This window comes from Elephas maximus, chromosome 11 (genome assembly GCF_024166365.1).
Source record: "Elephas maximus indicus isolate mEleMax1 chromosome 11, mEleMax1 primary haplotype, whole genome shotgun sequence".
NCBI classification, from domain to species: domain Eukaryota; kingdom Metazoa; phylum Chordata; class Mammalia; order Proboscidea; family Elephantidae; genus Elephas; species Elephas maximus.
Genome location: NC_064829.1, coordinates 95,241,263 through 95,260,096, shown reverse-complemented (window position 1 = coordinate 95,260,096; position 18,834 = coordinate 95,241,263). Strand labels below are relative to the sequence as shown.

Genomic DNA, 18,834 nt, shown 5'->3' with positions numbered 1-18,834 from the left:
TCCCCTGTCTGGGTTGACTTCTGGTTGCTCTGCCCAGTATTCTGGTCTTGGGTCAATACCTGATATTATTGATTTTGTAACCAAAGAACTCCCTTTAGTATTTCTTGTAGTTTTGGTTTGTTTTTTATGAATTCCCTCAACTTGTGTTTTTCTGGAAATGTCTTAATTTCACCTTCATATTTAAGAGACAGTTTTGATGGATATATGATTCTTGGCAGGCAATTTTTTTCCTTCAGTTTTTTAAATATGTCATCCCATTGCCTTCTTGCCTGCATGGTTTCTGCCGAGTAGTCCGAGCTTATTCTTATTGGCTCTCCCTTGTAGGTGACTTTTCTTTTATCCCTCGCTGCTCTTATAATTGTCTCTTTATCTTTGGTTTTGGCAAGCTTGATTATAACATGTCTTGGTGACTTTCTTTTAAGGTCTACCTTATGTGCAGTTCGATGAGCATCTTGGATAGATATCTTCTCATCTTCCATAATATCAGGGAAGTTTTCTGCCAACAAATCCTTAACAATTTTCTCTGTATTTTCTGTTATCCCTCCCTGTTCTGGTACTCCAATCACTCGTAGGTTATTTCTCTTGATAGAGACCCACATGATTCTAAAGGTTTCTTCTTTTTTTTTAATTCTTTTATCTGATTTTTATTCAAATATATTAGTGCCAAGTGATTTAGTTTCGAGTTCAGAAATTCTAGCTTCTATTGCTCAGTTCTGCTCTTCTGACTTTCTACTGAGTTATCTAATTCTGTAATTTTATTGTTAATCTTCTGAATTTCTGATTGCTGTCTATGGATTTTTCCAGCTTATTAAACTTTTCATTATGTCCCTGAATAATCTTTCTGATTTCTTTAGTTGCTTTATCTGTGTGTTCCTTGGCTTGTTCTGCATATTGCCTCATTTCCCTCCTGATGTCTTGAAGGGTTCTGTATGTTCAACTTTTGTATTCTGCATCTGGTAATTCCAGGAATGCACTTTCATCAAAAAGCTCCCTGGATTCTTTGTTTTGAGAGCCTGTTGAGGTGATCATGGCCTCTTTCTTTATGTGACTTGATATTGACTGTTGTCTCTGAGCCATCTCTAAGTTATTGTATTAGTTTATGCTTGCTTACTGTGTCGTAGCTGCTTGCTTTGTTTTGTTTTGGTCTACCCCTATGGGTTGCTTGAGTGAGCTAGCTTGATTATTTTCCCCTTTGGAGCTCTGATGTCCTGTCCCCAGCTGGCTAGAGCTGTTATCAGGTATATCAGTCTAGGAGTCCATTCAGTTTTCTTGTATAAATTCAGCTCAGGTTTCCAGGTAGCTGCTATCAAGTGTGTGGTACAGGCTCTGTCTGCAGTCTTTGAGGGGCAGGGGTGATTGGCCTATATACCCAATATATACGCCAATAGGGGGTATATATTGGGTATACCTATTGCAGCAGGGGGTCACGCTCTGAACAAGGCAGGGGGCTGAGAACCGACTCCCAAGTGTCTGAGGAAAACGTGTCTCTGTTCCCTAGAGCATGCCGGTGGGTGGGCTCTGCAGAGGGACCATGGGCACCAGTTGTGGGGATTTCTGTTTGTTTTATGTTGAGGCACAGTCCATACTGAAGGCTGTGGTCCTTGATCATCAGTGTTTGAAGTCCTCTTCATTTTCAGCAAGCAAGGTTGTGTCATCTGCATAATGCAGACTGTTAATTAGTCCTCCACCAATCCTGATGCCCTGTTCTTCTTCATATAGTCCAGCTTCTCAGATTATTTGCTCAGCATACAGATTGAATAGGTATGGTGAAGGGATACAACCCTAACACACACCTTTCCTGAGAGAAAATCCTAAAAAATTTCTTTTGACAATTTCTTGTCAAAATTTAGTTGCCATCTAGTTCATTCTCACCCATGGTGACCCTGTGTGTGAGTAGAACTGTTCCCTATGGTTTCCCATGGCTGGTTTTTCAGAACTACATCACCAGGACTTTCTAGACAAGTCTGGGTGGACTCGAACCTCCAACCTTTTGGGTTAGCAGCTGAGTGCATTAACCATTTGCACTCCCACGAATTCTTGGAATAAGGACTCCCTTTAATGGTACTTAACCATCCTAGGAAACAAGTTATTTAATGCCCATGTCTTATGTCCATAAAGAGATTATAATTCCTTAATAGTTTTTGTGACTGTTGTGGTGAAAGGAGTTCCTTTATGTGTCCTTTAGCTTTGGTTTTTTTTAAAAAAACAGTGTGGAAGAGTTTTTCCACTAAGCCCTTAGGAGTTGTTACCTTTGTCTTAGTCTTTTGGAGAAGCACTGTTGAGGGTTGAGTCTCCCAGATTGTTTACTCCCCAATGTGTTTGTTACTTTCGCCCAGGGAATTCCTTGCCTTGGTTGACATTTCCTGGGTAAGCTGTAAACAACTTGATGATTTTGATACTTTTGTCAGGCTTCTCCTGGTAATTAACAAGACCTGAGCTGACTGACATCTCATGGGTAATTGAGGATTGGTTGAACTCTGGTCTGGTGAAGGAGGCCCTGCCTTGCAACTCATGAGAATCAGGATATATAAAGGGCTAAAAGAGAGATTTTTGGGAGACCTTCTGGGTGGCAGGAGAAATGCTGGCTAAGAGCTGGGATGGCAGAGAAGCAGAGCCACGTGGGAGCTGAGTGGTTGCAGAGCAGCTGCACTGGCTGTGAGCTTGGCCAATTAGCAGAGGAGCAGTTGATGGCAGAAAGACCAACGATGGAGAGGCCTAATGGCAGAGAAGCCCAAAAGCAGAAAGCATCTATGAGAACTGAGCATGCTGCTACACTGGGTATCAGCTGGACTAGTTTGCAGCAGAGAGGCATGATGGCTGAGAGCCCCAATATAGAGAGCTCCTAAGAGCTGAGCAAGCTGATACACTGGCTGTAAGCTAGGCCAGTTAGTGGCTGAGAGGCCAACTATTGAGACGCTCGTGGTGGAGAGGCCTGATGGCAGAGAGCACCTGAGAGACCTGAGCAGGCTGCTAACACTGAGCCAAGACTTAAGTGTACTGAACAGGGCCAAGCATTGTCATATTTTAAAACAGATAACCGTTTCTAATGGTTTTCTGTAAACTTCTTGCCTGAACATTCTCTCAGAAGCTTGCAAAAGAATGCACACTCCAGGCTCACATATCCCAGACTTCCTAGACGAGGCCTTCTGGGCCTGGGATTATGTATTTATAGCAGGGCATTCTTCTGCACACTTAATTTTTTTTAATTGTTGTGAAAATATATGTCAGAACATTTGCCAGCACAATAAATGGCACATTTACAATTTCATAACTGATTATATTTTTCATGTAGTGTTACCATTATTGCGATCATTTTCCAAAATGTCCCACCACCATTAACGAAAATTCACTGTACCCCAAACAAAAGCTCCCCTTCCCTCTTCTTCCCACTCCTGGTAAAGATTAACAATCTTTGGTTTTTATAAATCCACTCATTTCATGTAAGTGAGATCATACTTTACTTGTTCTTTTGTGACTGACATATTTCCCTCAGCATAATATTTTCAGGGTTCATCCATGTATGACATACATCAGGACTTCATTTCTCTGTAAGGCTGAGTACTATTTCATTGTATGTATATACCACGTTTTGTTTATCCTTTTATCTGTTGGATATTTCAGTTTCCATTTTGGCTCTTGCGAAGAGAGATATAGTGAACATTGGTGTACAGGTTTCTGTTTGCCTTCCTGAATTCACTTCTTCTGGGTATATAGCTAGGTTGGGATTGTTGAGTCATGCACACTGAATTTTGAACATCTCTACTCTGAAGCCTGGATTACTGCTTCCCTCACCACCCCCACACTGTAACAGGATGGATTCATGGCAGATAATTTTCAGCAGTGCGCCACAAGCCACGCCCTCCCCTCCACTGGTCCTGTGAATTTGCATGTGTGGGAATCTCAGAATCCTCACTATTCTGATATCAACTATGAGGATAAGCATCAAAAAACCCAAATCCGTTTTTCACTGCTGCTCAGTTCTAACACTAGCTACCCATGCAGCGGTTCTTTCTCTTACTCTAGCCACTCAGAGCTAGGTCAGATTTTATGAGCTAAAATGACACCGACCTTCAGCCCAAGGCTTTGGATGCAATGATGGTCTCCTCACTTTTGACCCGTTGACTACAGATTTGGGTTTTTCCTTTACCCCTTCAAGATGCCATCCATAAGCCTATGGACTCCTTCAGGCCTCCCTCACTTATGACTGCCTACAAACACCCCCTTAACATCCTAGCCGCAAGCTTAAGATTCTCCAGTGGACTCACTTCTGACCTGGTGGCTCCTTTTAATTCCTTGAGAATGATAATTTACTAGAATCACAGAGCTCACTGAAAGTGCTGTGCTCACCATTAGAGCTTTATTATTGCAAAAAAGCATACCAATGAAGGCATGCATAGCTGAAGCCTGGGAGGATTCTGATCACAAAGCTGCTGTGTCCTGAAGGCTACAGTACCATCCTTCCCCTGTGTATAGATGTATTTCACCAACGAGGGAACCCATGGAACTTTCATATCCAGAGTGTTTATTGGCTTAATTACATAATTATGATTGGGGCCTCATGGCGTAGGCATGATTGATTGATTGATGACCCCCCCCAAACACACACATTCCCTGAGTTCAGTTGAGAAAAGGCCACGAGGTGGTTTTTCTGTCTTGGACATCACCCACTCATTAGCACAAGCCCTCAAAACACTGGCCCAGATAAGAAAGGTACCGCAATCACTCGGGATATAGGATTTTTAGTTCTCTCTCAGGAACTGCAGGCAAAGACCAAATTCCTTTAGGTAAGGTTAGTTGTACACCCCCACACTGCACATCCTGCCATGGCAAGTCAGAGTATGAGATTCCATGAACTGATCAGACAGGGTCCCAGGATGGCATGGCCAGGCCTGCCCTGAGCCTTTTGGACCAGGTGCTGAATCACCTCTCAAACGTTGACATCCCAGGTGAAGGAAGCCCAGTGTATACTTACGTGTGGTACACACAGCCTCTGTGTCCAAACCCAGGATCTTCATGATCCCAGTGCAGATCACCCTTCACCTTTCTCCATATATTCCATTCCTTCTGGGCTGACAGGCGATATCATTACATAGTGGTTAGGAGTGAGTTCTGAAGTCAGACTGCCTGGGTTTGAATCTTGCCATTCCCCAGTTGTAGGCCCTTGAGCACGTTAACTTATCTATGTCTTGATTTTATCTTTTAAAAAATTATCTGCCTCATAGGGTGGTTGTGGAAAGTAGTTAAAACGGTGCCTGGCAAACAATCAATGAAGGTATTATTCTTGCAAAAAAAAAGGGTTGCCATTGAGTCGATTCTGACTCATAGTGACCCTATAGGATGGAATAGAACTGGCCCATTGGGTTTCCAAGGAGCATCATATTAAAAAAAAAAAATTTTTTTTTCCTTTTTTTTAATATAATCCTTGTAAAATAGTAAGCGTTAAGAGTAGTAGCATCAGAACCTATCAAACTTCAGGGGGATAATGACTAGGATCAGCCAAAAGCTGATTCCTGTGAGGTGTAGGTCAGGCATTCCTCCACTCTCCAACCATTTTACCAGCTCTGACACGAGCTGTCCTCCCCACGGCACTCTCTGTTAGTTTGCTGGGTTCAAAAACGCGTTGCAATGGCCACACGGAACTCACAGACCATACTTACAGTTAAGTGGTTTATTAAAGGAAGTAACCAGGCACAACTAGGGATCAGGATCAACAGGCTAAAACTCAGGATCAGGAAGTATGTAATCAAAGTTTCCCTTCATTGCAGAACAGCTCTCTTAGCTCCTCTTGGCCATTCAGGCCTCCTCTCAGCCCCCTGAGGACAGGCTCCTCTTGGCCCTGCTGTCTATCACCACTGATTCTGCTGTTGGGCTCCTTCCATGGCTGTCACGGCCATCTGCCACTGGGCCCCTCTGAGTCTGTGAAGGTCATCAGTGTTACTGCCCTCTTTTAGGAAGTTCCTTGGCTTATCTTTCTACTTCTCTGTTCTTCTGGTTCTTCCTGCTGCTTCTCTTCTGTTTCTTTCTGTCTCAAAACTTCTGTGGGGATGGCTGCACATATACACAAACTCATTGTCAGTTTCAAGGCAGGGCCCTTGCACCAGGGCCAAAACTGACCAATCCCCTCTCAGTAGGCAGAGACACTTTATTTGCATAGTAGTTTACAGACACTTCATCTGCATAGTCTATTGACCAATCCCTGCAAAATACATACCAATCACAGGTCAGGCTGTAGCCCAGGGCCAGACCAAAAGTATCAAACCAAGTTGTTCACAGTTTACCCAGGAAATATAAGTCAACCTGGAGAAAAGTAAGAAAGACTCTGAGGTTTAAAAAAAAAAAAAGGGCAAAGTTTTCTACCTTAGGGCTTAGGGGAAAAATCTCTCAAGAAGTTTTTCCAAAGAAGGGAGGCAAAAGGCCATATAAAGGAACTAATATCACCACGGTATCTTACTAGTGAGAAGAGGAGGAGGAATTGAGAACATAGATATACCCGACCTTAATCATAAATCTGTAGCTTGATGACGACAAGGGTTGTCATGCACCGAGCCAAGGTTTTCCTATTGAGGAGTTTATTCCTTTGAGTAATCCTTTGATTGCAGAGTCCCATGTAGGGGTCAGTGAGGTGGCAAATTAAACAGCAATTTGGAGAAATGAAGTAAAGCAATCAGCACAGATAAGAGGGAGTAATCCAAGTGTTATTTGAAATAGCATCAATAAAAAGTTGTGGTGTGTGTGAGGATAACACATGGTTGTGTTTTCAGTTGATCCTTTGATCTTCTCTCATCAGTCTCCAATAACCTATATTTGCCCTGTCTGTGATGGTCACTCTATTTCACTACCACCTTATCTAAAACTTTTTCTGTCCTTAAAGCCGATTCCGTTGTTGTCCGCTTACTGGCTTTTCTCGTTCATTTTCCCAGTCGCGAGTCTCTGCTATACAGACCTTTGAACTCCCACTCGTCTGTTTCCAAGCTTTTTTTGTTTTTTAAACATTCCGTTAAGAATGGCGCGTGGATATTATTTTTCTGCCCAGCCCGCTGATAGCAATTTGATTGGTTCCATGATTTCCTTGTGAAGCTCGAGCCTCTGAAAATTTATCTATTTTCTGCAAGGGTGGAGGAGCCAGGAAACAGGACAGCGTCAGTGGCTTCTTTTTCTCTTAGCCATTCCTGGAGACTGGCTCTTGAACTTTGTCTTGCGTTCTGTACGGCTGTTATTCAAATATGGCTGCCTCTATATAGTTCTTTTGGGATAGGCGCAGACATATTACCTTGTGAGGCCATACCGGAAACCTCATCTACCGCCGTTCATCTTAGGTTCGCTATGAGTCGGAATCGACTCGACGGCTCTGGGTTTGCACTTCATCAAATGTTTGTGGCCCTGGCCGGCCTCCGTAGGCGGGCAAATATTTTGCTCGACCGGCGGAGAAGTACAAGCAGTTCACGGAAGTAAGTGCAAACTTTTTGGAACTCTTCGTAGTTCAGGATGTGAACAGATTAGTGTTTGTTTTGTTCTTGAGACAGGGCGAGGGAAGTATGTGGACGCCGTGTAGTGAGGACCTGTGGAGTTCCTGAACTGAACGCCGTGGTGGAGGTGGTTGGGGGCAAACAGGTAGGAATTGGTGCTTTTTGGGGTCAGATAGGGGGCGAGCGCCTTTGTACAACGGCTAAGGCTGTTCCGAATGTCAGGGCACAGGGTCTTTGTGGATCACTCTTGTAAGCGGTGGAGGTGGTATTTACGACGAATGCGGTGTCTGGTTCGGATTCAGGATTTAGTATGAGGTGCAGTGATGTTTGAACCGGGGGTATTGGACTTCCTACAGGGTGTGTGGTCCAGGTTTTGCATTATTACGGGGGGTGGTTAAGTGTCTGTGCTACAGCGGCTTGTGAGGACTGAAGCTTTGGGAGCCCAGGACCCCTGGCTAGAGGTTGAGTTGAGATTGGAAAATCAGTTGGTGGGACAGAAGCGGGTACAGTCCCTGGGCAGTAGTTGAAAATTTTTAACTTAGGTAATCCTCTGATCATGGCTTAGCTAGTATAGACCTAAGGACTAATCCACAACATCCACGGGTCTGTAGCTGCTCTGCCATTGCAAACATAGAGTTGAGTTGTTGTGTGGGAGACCTTATGGCCCACAAAGCTGGACAGAATTCACACTTTTTACTCTGCCAATAATCTGTATTTTGTTAATTTTTTATTTCTGTGGCAATGTAATCCTTATCCTAGTTATTTGAAAGTTCAATGTCCTAGTAAGTCCTTGTTTGTCCAATTTCAGTTCCCACTGCTAGTGTTTAGGAAAGGCAAAGAGATGAGCATGTTTATATGGAGCAATTCTATCCAAGTATGTATGTAAAAATCTGCTTGGGGGTTTCTGTCTGTAATGAGGTATAAAGAATTGCCTAGATTCCTGAAGGATAAGAATCAGGATCAGAACACAGCTGGTTCTTATCAGGTGAATGTGGTGCAGTGAATTATTTAATATGGTCCATGGTGACTCCTACAGAATGATTGTGTGGGACTATGCAAATAAGGTCCTTGTGGCCCACCAAGAAGATTGGATAGCAGATAAGGTGCTTGAGACCCTCGTGGGGGTGAGACCTCACAAGTAAAGTTGCTGGAATCCTAAAGAGGGGATTGGTCAGTATTGCCATCCTGCAAAACGAGCCATCCCAGAGTCAGAAAGGGGGACCTCTACTACCAAAAAAGGACACCCAGGAGTGGAACATGTCCTTTGGACCTGAGATCTCTGTGCTGAGAATCTCCACAGCCAGGAAACAGAAAGGGGTGTAACACCAGAGATGGCAAGAAGCTAAAGCAGAGAAATGGCTGCAGTAGAATGAGGTGAGACAGGTGAGTGGGCTTTCCAGGCCACAGAGTGAGGTGGCTACAGTTTATGTGCTGACCCATGCAGTGAAAAAGCTGAGAGCTTTCAGGCAGGTGGCTTACTGGCGGAGTAGAATGCCTCCAGGCACTTGATGGAGCTAGGCTCACTGACCCATGGAGCAAGAGAGAGCTGGGTGCCTTCTGACAGGAGGCTTCCTGACAGAGTGGAGGGCCTCTGGGCACTTCAGTGGAGCTAAAGAGCTTTGTAACATTTGCCTGAGCAGGGCAGGGGCTGAGGGCCAGAGAGAGGCCGCCTGCAGGCACAGCTGAGCAGAGGCTATCCTGATTAAATAACTGTATCCCGAGTCCTTCCTGATCTTGAACTGTAACCTGTTACTTCCATAATAAATTTCATAATCATAAGTATTATCTGTGAGTTCTGTGTGCTGTTGCAATGTATTATCAAACCCAGCAGAGAAGTAGGGATGCCTGGTGTCAGAATTGGTAAAAGGTTAGAGATTGGAGGTATGTTTGGCCTCCACCTGATAGGAATCAGCCTTGGGATGATGATGATGATTCTCCCTGCCTTCTGATGTTACAGGAGGCCTGATGACACTGTTGCACCATGTTCAGAGTGGAGGTCATACATACCCCGGCTTCCAAATACCTCATAGTTTCTGATACCAGCCATTCCCCTCATGGCACTCCTCTGCTGCACTTGGTAATTTTTTTGGAATGGTTATAAGAAGTCTCAAACTGTATTTAAAGTTAAGTGGTTTATTAATGAAGCAAAACAGCACAACTTGGGATCAGGATCAACTTGGAAATAACAGTCTGTAACTCTATCCTTTGTTTCCAACTTTCGCGTGGAATTATCAGTTCATCCTAATTACATGTTCGATTGATTTCAGACTGCAGAAGCTGACAAAAATCTTCAGTTTCTTCATCTTGGGCCTTAGTGGTTGGTGCATAAATTTGAATAGTAGTCATATTAACTGGTCTTCCTTGAAGGTGTATGGATATTATCCTATCACTGACAGCGTTGTACTTCAGGATAGATCTGGAAATGTTCTTTTTGATGATGAAAGCAACACCATTCCTCTTCAAGAAGAAGGATCGGTAATTGGAAAATATGGCCTTGGTGATAGAAACAATGGCAGAGAGCAAATGATAGAATTTTGCGAGACCAACGACTTCTTCATCACAGATACCTTTTTTCAGTAACATAAATGGCAACTATACACATGGGCCTTGCCACGGGAATCGAATCGACTACATCTGTGGAAAGAGATGATGGAAAAGCTCAATATCAACAGTCAGAGCAAGGCCAGGGGCTGACTGTGGAAAAGATGATCAATTGCTCGTATGCAAGTTCAAGTTGAAACTGAAGAAAATCAGAGCAAGTCCACGAGAGCCAAATACAACCTTGAGTATATCACACCTGAATTTAGAGACCATCTCAAGAATAGATTTGACGCGTTAAACACTAATGACTGAAGACCAGACGAGTTGTGGAATGACATCAAGGACATCATACGTGAAGAAAGCAGGAGGTCACTGAAAAGACAGGAAAGAAAAGACCAAGATGGATGTCAGAGGAGGCTATGAAACTTGCTATTGATTGTTGAGCAGCTAAAGTAAAAGGAGGAATGGATTAAGTAACAGAACTGAACAGAAGATTTCAAAGGGCGGCTCGAGAAGACAAAGTAAAGTATTATAATGACATGTGCAAAGAGCTGGAGATAGAAAACCAAAAGGGAAGAATATGCTCAGCGTTTCTCAAGCTGAAAGAACTGAAGAAAAAATTCAAGCCTCAAGTTGCAATAGTGAAGGATTCTATGGGGAAAATATTAAACGATGCAGGAAGCATCAAAAGAAGATGGAAGAAATACACAGAGTCATTATACCAAAAAGAATTAGTTGATGCTCAACCATTTCAAGAGGTAGCATATTAGCGGGAAGCTGATGGTGCTGAGGGAGGAAGTTCAAGCTGATCTGAAGGCATTGTGAAGAACAAGGCTGCAGGAATTGGTGGAATATCAATTGAGATGTTTCATCAAACGGATGCAGCACTGGAAATGCTCCCTCGTCTATGCCAAGAAATTTGGAAGACAGCTACTTGGCCAACCAACTGGAAGAGATCCATATTTATGCCTGTTCCCAGGAAAGGTGATCCAACCAAATGTTTAAATTATTGAACAGTGTCATTAATATCGCATGCAAGTAAAATTTTGCTGAAGATCTTTCAAAAGCGGCTGCAGCCGTATATCAACAGGGAACTGCCAGAAATTCAGGCCAGATTCAGAAGAGGAGGTGGAACCAGGGATATCATTGTTGATCTCAGATGGATCCTGGCTGAAAGCAGAGAATACCAGAAGGATGTTTACCTGGTTTTATTGACTATGCAAAAGCATTCGACTGTGTGGATCATAACAAATTGCGGATAACATTGCGAAGAATGGGAATTCCAGAACACCTGATTATGCTTACGAGGAACCTTTACATAGATCAAGAGGCAGTTGTTTGGACAGAACAAGGGGATACTGAGTGGTTTGAAGTCAGAAAAGATGTGAGTCAGGGTTGTATCCTTTCACCATTCCTATTCAATCTGTATGCTGAGCAAATAATCCAAGAAGCTGGACTATATGAAGAATAACGGGGCATCAGGATTGGAGGAAGACTCGTTAACAACCTATGTTATGCAGATGACACAACCTTGTTGCTGAAAGTGAAGAGGACTTGAAGCACTTACTGACAAAGATCAAAGACCACAGTCTTCAGTATGAATTACACTTCAACATAAAACAAAAATCCTCACAACTGGACCAATAAGCCACATCATGATAAATGGAGAAAATATTGAAGTTGTCAAGGATTTCATTTTACTTGGATCTACAATCAACACCCATGGAAGAAGCAGTCAAGAAATCAAACGAGGCAGTGCATTGGACAAGTCTGCCTCAGAGGACCTCTTCAAAGTGTAGAAAAGCAAAGATGTTTCCTTGAAGACTAAGGTGTGCCTGACCCAAGCCATGGTATTTTCAATCACCTGATACGCATGTGAAACGTGGACAGTGAATAAGGAAGACCGAAGAAGAATTGATGCCTTTGAATTGTGGTGTTGGCAAAGAATATTAAATATACCATGGACTGCCAAAAGAATGGACAAATCTGTCTTGGAAGAGGTACAACCAGAATGCTCCTTAGAATCAAGATGGCGAGACTGTGTCTTACGTACTTTGGACATGTTATCAGGAGAGATCAGTCCCTGGAGAAGGACATTAGGCTTGGTGAAGTACAGGGTCAGCAGAAAAGAGGAAAACCCTCAATGACATGGATTGACACAGTGGCTGCAACAATGGGCTCAAGCATAACAATAATTGTGGGCATGGTGCAGGACTGGGCAGTGTTTCATCCTGTTGTACGTAGGGTCACTATGAATCGTAACCGACTCAACAGCACCTAACAGCAATTCCCAAAACTTCTAACTAAAACTCTTGTACCAATTATTCTATGTCTATTTCACTTAACAGAGATACTTTATCATACTTTGACTAGATAAGCTGGAGAGTCAAGATTCCACTTAAATATAGTCCAGCTAACTCCGTGCTGTCTCCAAAAGGTTATGGATGTTTTCTTTTTTATTCACCTCTGTATCCTCAGGTCCCGGGCCAGGTACAAAGGCAGCATGTGACAAATATTCCTTATATTCATAAATAGACTCAGTGTAAGTCTATTGTTTCATAAGTCCCTTTACGTAATATAGGGTTCTAAAATTGATGGTAGACATTCTGGTTTTCAGCTGATCCTTCACAGTGATGAGGACAAACTGAACTGATACAAATGTGCCCCAATTCCCACCAATCCAGTACTGCCCTTTACCCACCAGTCACCTCCTTTATGATTTTTCATTTATAACACCTGGAGGGAAACCCTGGTGGCATAGTAGTTACGTGCTACGACTGCTAACCAAAGGATCGGCAGTTCGAATCTGCCAGGCGCTCCTTGGAAACTCTACGGGGCAGTTCTACTCTGTCCTATAGGGTCGCTATGAGTCAGAATCAACTCGATGGCACTGGGTTTGTTTTTTTAACACTTGGAGGCACCCTGAATCAGTGTCAAGTCGACAGCAACTAACAACAACAAGCAACTTTTCAGATACCAATTATCTTTTGTGTTTTAAAAATTCACATTAATGATCTTGTCCACTGACATCAACTCGGGCTTTCGTTCATTTAATTGACACAATAATCAATGCATATGCGTTTAGGTTAAAATTATATTATGTCTTGATGTCTATGCACATAGTTACATAGAATGAGTTCCTGGAGGACCACATCATGCTTGATAAAGAAGAAGACCCTCAACGAGATGGATTGACACAGCGGCTGCAACGATGGGCTCACACACGGCAATGATTGTGAGGATGGCGCAAGACCTGGCAGTGTTTCATGCTCTTCTGTATTGGGTCACTGTAAGTTGGAACCCAGTTAATGGCACCTAACAACAACAACAAAAATGTTGCCTAAAGTGTGTGTACTTCTTAATAGTTTCTGCAGCAGAAGGGTCTTCCCTTTTCGGTTAGGTTTTAGGTGACCTGTTTAAAATATGTTTCAGTACACTAGTATCTTCTTAAACTTTTATGGATTTGCTTTGTCATTGAGAGTTACAGTTGAACAAGGTTGTATATTTGTGTATGTTGTGAGGTCAACCTTATTTTTTTCTTTCATATATATATTTGATTGCCCACGTGCCATTTTTTGGAAGGAGATCTTTTGCCCATATATCTGCAAATTCTGAATCTTAGGTTTCAATGCTCATTCATGTAAAATGTTCTAGGGCACTAAATAAAGGGACAGTCAACGTATGGGGATCATCGTGTTAGGGTGATTGCCAAAAGCAGTGATAATGTGTGCCTAGAGGAAATGTACCACTCACATTGAATTTTTCCTTCAGCCTACAGGTCCTGACTCTTCAGCTGCAAGAGAATGAATTGAAGAAAGGAGGAAAAGTTTCCAGGATTTGGGTATTGTCATTTCTGGGGACACCCTTCACAGGAGACTGAGATTTCTGAAGAGAAATTTAGAGCAGATCCAGAAAACACAGAGAGAGAGATCCCAGATGCTGGCTTTGTCACAAGAATAAAAGAAAATGGTCAAGGTCCAGGTGACTTTTAGTTTGTTTTATGCCTTCCTGTGTTTCCTAGTGGATTTTTAGAGGCCTGTAAAATACCAATTCAGTTCATCTGAAAAGTATAAATTTGGAAAAGTCAGACCCGGAGAGAAATAGACTCTGACTTCAACATCAGGCAAAGTAGGTTCAGGAATATATCGTTCATGGGATTAACACTAAATTATTGATGTTGAACACAATACATACTGAACAATCATACAGGTTACCTTAGCTGTCAACTAGCATCTAATGTTTCTCTGGCCAACATAAGAGAAACTTTATAATTTAAATGATATGCCCAGTTTTTGAGGAGAAAGATCAGTGCCTCAGGTGATTTTAGTATTTTATGGGACTTTTGTCAGAGTAAGTTTCTTTCATGGCTCGTGTTTTAGGTGATGTGGTGGATGCTGTCCTGAACAGCAGCATTCTCATGAATGCAAAAGCAGGTTTCCTATGGCTGTTTCTTCCCAGGTCCCTCGTAGACCCCCTGTGGGAATAGACCAAGCAAACTCAGTGGACACAGGAGACAAATGCAAGTTAGCCTGTGCCCTCAGCTTGTGGCAGTCTGTGTTTATCTAGGAATTAAACCTAAACATCCTTGGTAAATGGAGGCAATGCACAGATTTCAAACAATTCTCAATGAACTGGTGTTTGAGTAGAGATTTGAAAGTAGGGAGTAGGTCTGTGACCTTGTACACACTGTTAAGCTGTTGTGCACCTGAGTTTTCCTATCTGTGAAACAGGAATGACGATGAAGGTGCCTCATGTGGAGATGAAATTAGTCAGTCTATTTAAAGCTCATAGAAGAGTGTCTAATAAGTGATATGAAAGAGCATCCAGTGCCCCTAGTTTTTCCAGTGTTTGTTATTGCAGTGTTACCAAATGTTAACACTTTCAGCAACATTCATGGTCAAGTGTTTTCCTGTCTTGCTTGCTTTTGGATTTTTCTAATTACTGGTAAGGTTGAGATCTCCTTTGTGTTGGCTAGTTAGATTATTCATTTTTGCAAGGAACCGTCCATATTCTTTGCTCATTTATAAATTCTGATAAGTCTTATTGATTTAAAGGAATTGTTTCTATGTACTGTATATTGATCTTTCTATTTTGGAAAATATTTTTTCCAAACTGTCATTTGTCTTTTTCCATGCAGAAGTTATAAATTTACACATTTTCCCATTCTGGCTTTTGACTTGTGTCATAAATATATTCTACATTTTCATACCTTTTTTTTTTTCAAGTTTAGGTCTTAATATGACTTATCTGTTGGTTCCCAGCAAAGTGTTCCCAACATTTTAGAGGCTTAAAACAGTTCACATTTACTGTCTCCCAGCTTCTGTGGTCAGGAATCCAGACATGGCCTCTCTTGGTGCTCTGCTTCTTGGTCTCTCACAAGACTGCAATAAAAGTGTTGGCTAGGCGAAAAGGACACGAAAAGAGAGAGTGGAGGGAGAGAGCAGGCTGTCTCATTAGGGGGAGAGTAATTGGGAGTGTGTAGCAAGGTATATATGGGTTTTTGTGTGAGAGACTGGCTGGATTTGTAAACTGTCACTTAAAGCACAATAAAAATTATTTAAAAAAAAAAAGTGTTGGCTAGGGCTGGCGTCTGACCTGAGGCTCGAATGGTGAAGGGTCTGCTTTCAAGCTCACTTACTTGGTTGTGGGCTGGATTCATTTCCATGAGGGCCTCAGTTCCTCACTGTGTGTTGGCCAGAGGCAGCCCTCAGATACTTGCCATGTGGGCCTCCCCAACATGGCAACTTACTTCATTAAAACCAGCCAGACAGAAGTAACTTTTCTAATGTGTAATCTAGTGACAGAATGGCATTCCATCACCTTTGTCATAGTCTGTTAGATAGGAGCAAGTCACGAGGGCAGCCCCTGCTGAAGGGTAGGGGACTGTGCACAGGTATAAAGATGATCACGGGGCTGTCATAGAATCTGCCTACCACAGGTCTTTCATTCAGTGAAAAATTGTTTTTGAGTTCAGAGTGAGGTCCTTGGATATTGCTTCTGCCTTACTCTGTTTTCCCTTTCAGAAGTTATGAACAGACATGTGTTAGACATTCTCACACTATTCATGTTTACTACCCTCTCCTTTACATTCTTTGTCTCTGCTACATTTTCAGTGATTTCTTAAATTGTAAATTATGGCCGACAGTTATCTGTTTAGAGTATTTATATGCTGTTAACTTGTCTGTTCACATATATCCATAAGTGTTTGTATATATGTATATACATGTCTGTGTATTTTTGTGTGTGTATGTTATTCTGTTTTTCCCACATCTACCCAATTATCTTGTCTGTTATTCTTCAAATATTTTTGATGGCTTCTTTAATTACTTTCTATAGATTAAACACATATATTAAGTATATCATTTGTTGTGATTCAGATACCTGGGTTTTTTTCTCTGTAGATTCTGTTATTGGTTCCGAAGGCTCATGTTGAATGTAGGAATGTGTTTTATTCTTCTGGCTGTCACTAACATGTATTTATCTCTTTGCACATATGTGGCCTAACACATACACACTTACATATGTGTGTGTGTCTGTATATATATCCATGTATATATACACATATGCACACATACATACACTCTCTTTTATCCACATAAATACATATACACGTACACACACCACGTGTTTCTGTGTGTGGATGTGAGATGTTTCTGGGTTAGTAAGAGGATTCACTGCTACTCATTATAGAAACTTCTGATTTGATAAATGGGTAGATGATTGAATACACAAATTCAGAATATTTTGTTAAGATTTCATGTCTCTTACATGGTGTTGAAAAAAACACTAGCCTTGTGGTTCCAGCATATGTAGAGGAAATCAGCAGAACTACTTTCTTCGCATTTCAACCGTATCATCAAAAGGAAGTAAATTCATGAAATGGAACCCTGTTATTACAGGAATCACTGACATTCAGTGATGTGGCTGTGGAGTTCACCTGGGAGGAGTGGCAGCTCCTGGACCCTGCTCAGAAGGACTTGTTCTGGGATGTGATGTTGGAGAACTACAACAACCTGCTGTTGGCAGGTAAGGACAGTTCTCCTGTGTCACTCAGAGGGTGGCCAGTCAATAACCTTTCTCAGCTGTTGAAAGCTTAGGAGTGTCTCTGGTGCTCTGAAGTGGTAGATTCTCAGTCCAGTCTGTGGCCCTAGATGAGTGAATATACACTCCTGGCTCCTGAGAGATACCTGTACTCCGTATGTCTGAAGATTGTTTTTCACAAATGTAGCATTCTGCAGGCTTTACAATCCCAAGGCCAATTTGGTGAGTCTAACATTCTGTGATTTCCCACCAACAGGGTATCGAGTTAGCGAACCAGACGCACTCTCCAGGTTAGAACGAGGAGAACAGCCATGGACTATATCAGACGAAAGTCATACTCGAAACTTTTCAGGTGAGTGATTGAAAAGCAGCAAGGCGGGAAGCCTGTCGTAAAATGGTGGAATGGTAGTAGCATTGTCAGAACCTGTCTATCTTTAGGGGAATAATGAGAATCAAGATCAGCCCAAAGCTGATTCCCATGAGGTGGAGGTCTGAAAAACTAACTTTTTATTGGAATCAGTACAAAGCTAGTTCCCGTGAGTTGGAAGTTAAAGATGTTCAAAATGTCCAACTTCTTGAAACTGCTATCCCACTCCATAATCTCTAACATCAGCTATTCCACCTCCCCTCAGTATTCTGCCTTCCGTCTTTGGGTTCCCTAATTTGCTGCAACATCTCACAGGACTTATAAACAGTACTTAAAGTTAAGTGGTTTATTAGGGAAGAGAGAGGGTACAGCTCAGATCAGGATAAACTTGGAAGCAAGAGGAACAACTCAGGATACAGTTCTTCAATCAGGACAGGTTCTTTTTGCTCTTTGCTGTTGGGCCCTGCTTGGGGCCTTCTGCTGGGCCTTGCTCGGGGCCTTCTCACTCAAGTGTTACAAGTCTTAGTTCCATGGATTGGCAAGCCCCGCCACAGCCATCTTGCACTAGTCTCCTGGTTCCTGACGTCTCATGCTGCTGTTCCTCTTGCTGCTGCCTTCAGTGTTACAGCTCCTCTCTCTCTTTCTGACTCCCTCTTCCAACCTCTGACAGATAAGCTTGTCATATAGCAAGCTTCTTATCAATTTGAACGTGTGGTCCCTTCCAGCAAGACCATGAACTAACCAGTCCCAAATAAGGGATCCACGTACCTGTGGTGTGGTGGATCGTTTTTGTATAGCCTTTCTCGCCATGGTCTTGTAACTCTAACCCAGTCGATTGGGTGGGACTGTGCAAATAGGATAATTGTGGCCCACCAAGGGATTGGTCAGTTTTGCCATCCTGCTGGGCTTGGAGTGAGCCATCCAGAGGTGGAAAGGAGAGGATCCCACTACCACCAAGGAAGAACAGCCAAGAGTAGAGCGTGTCCTTTAGATCTAGGATCCATGTGCTGAGAAGCTCCTGGAACCATGAGCCCCATAGAGAAGAAAGCGAAAGAGAGAATGATGGAACTGAAGACAGTGAGAAACGGTGACAGAGAAAGTGGCAAGAGAACACACAGAGCGAGAAAGCTGAGTGCCTTTGAGCCAAGGTTTACCGGTGGATTGTGGTGCCTCTGGGCACTTATTGGCAGAGCTAAAAGAGCTTTGTAACACTTGCCTGAACAGGACAGAGGTTGAGGGGCCCCAGAGAGGCATGCCTGCGGCATAGCTGGCAAGAAGCTGTCTTGACGGAAGAACTGTATCCTGAGTGTTCCTAAACCTGAATTTTGAACTGTTACTTACCTAATAAACCCCATAATTGTGAGTACCGTCTGTGAGTTCTGTATGGCCACTGCAGTGAATTATCAAACCCAGCAGAGA

The 18,834-nt window shown here is 42.6% G+C and overlaps 1 protein-coding gene across 5 annotated transcripts in view; it reads left to right on the top strand.

Annotated features, from left to right (window-relative positions):
• LOC126086036 (zinc finger protein 350-like) overlaps window positions 1–18,834 on the top strand; it is a 319,021-nt gene that overhangs the window by 73,797 nt on the left and 226,390 nt on the right. The window contains exons 1-5 of one of the 5 annotated variants that reach the window (XM_049902017.1): window positions 7,092–7,611; window positions 13,131–13,296; window positions 13,779–13,982; window positions 16,907–17,033; window positions 17,305–17,400. The exons of 2 other annotated variants lie outside the window; for them this stretch is intronic. In XM_049902017.1, coding sequence (XP_049757974.1) covers window positions 13,974–13,982; window positions 16,907–17,033; window positions 17,305–17,400 — 232 coding nt within the window. In that variant the 5' untranslated portion in view covers window positions 7,092–7,611; window positions 13,131–13,296; window positions 13,779–13,973. Of the gene's footprint in view, window positions 1–7,091; window positions 7,612–13,130; window positions 13,297–13,778; window positions 13,989–16,906; window positions 17,034–17,304; window positions 17,401–18,834 lie in introns of those variants that run through there. 2 more of the 5 variants (XM_049902015.1, XM_049902016.1) reach the window with 2 other exon arrangements.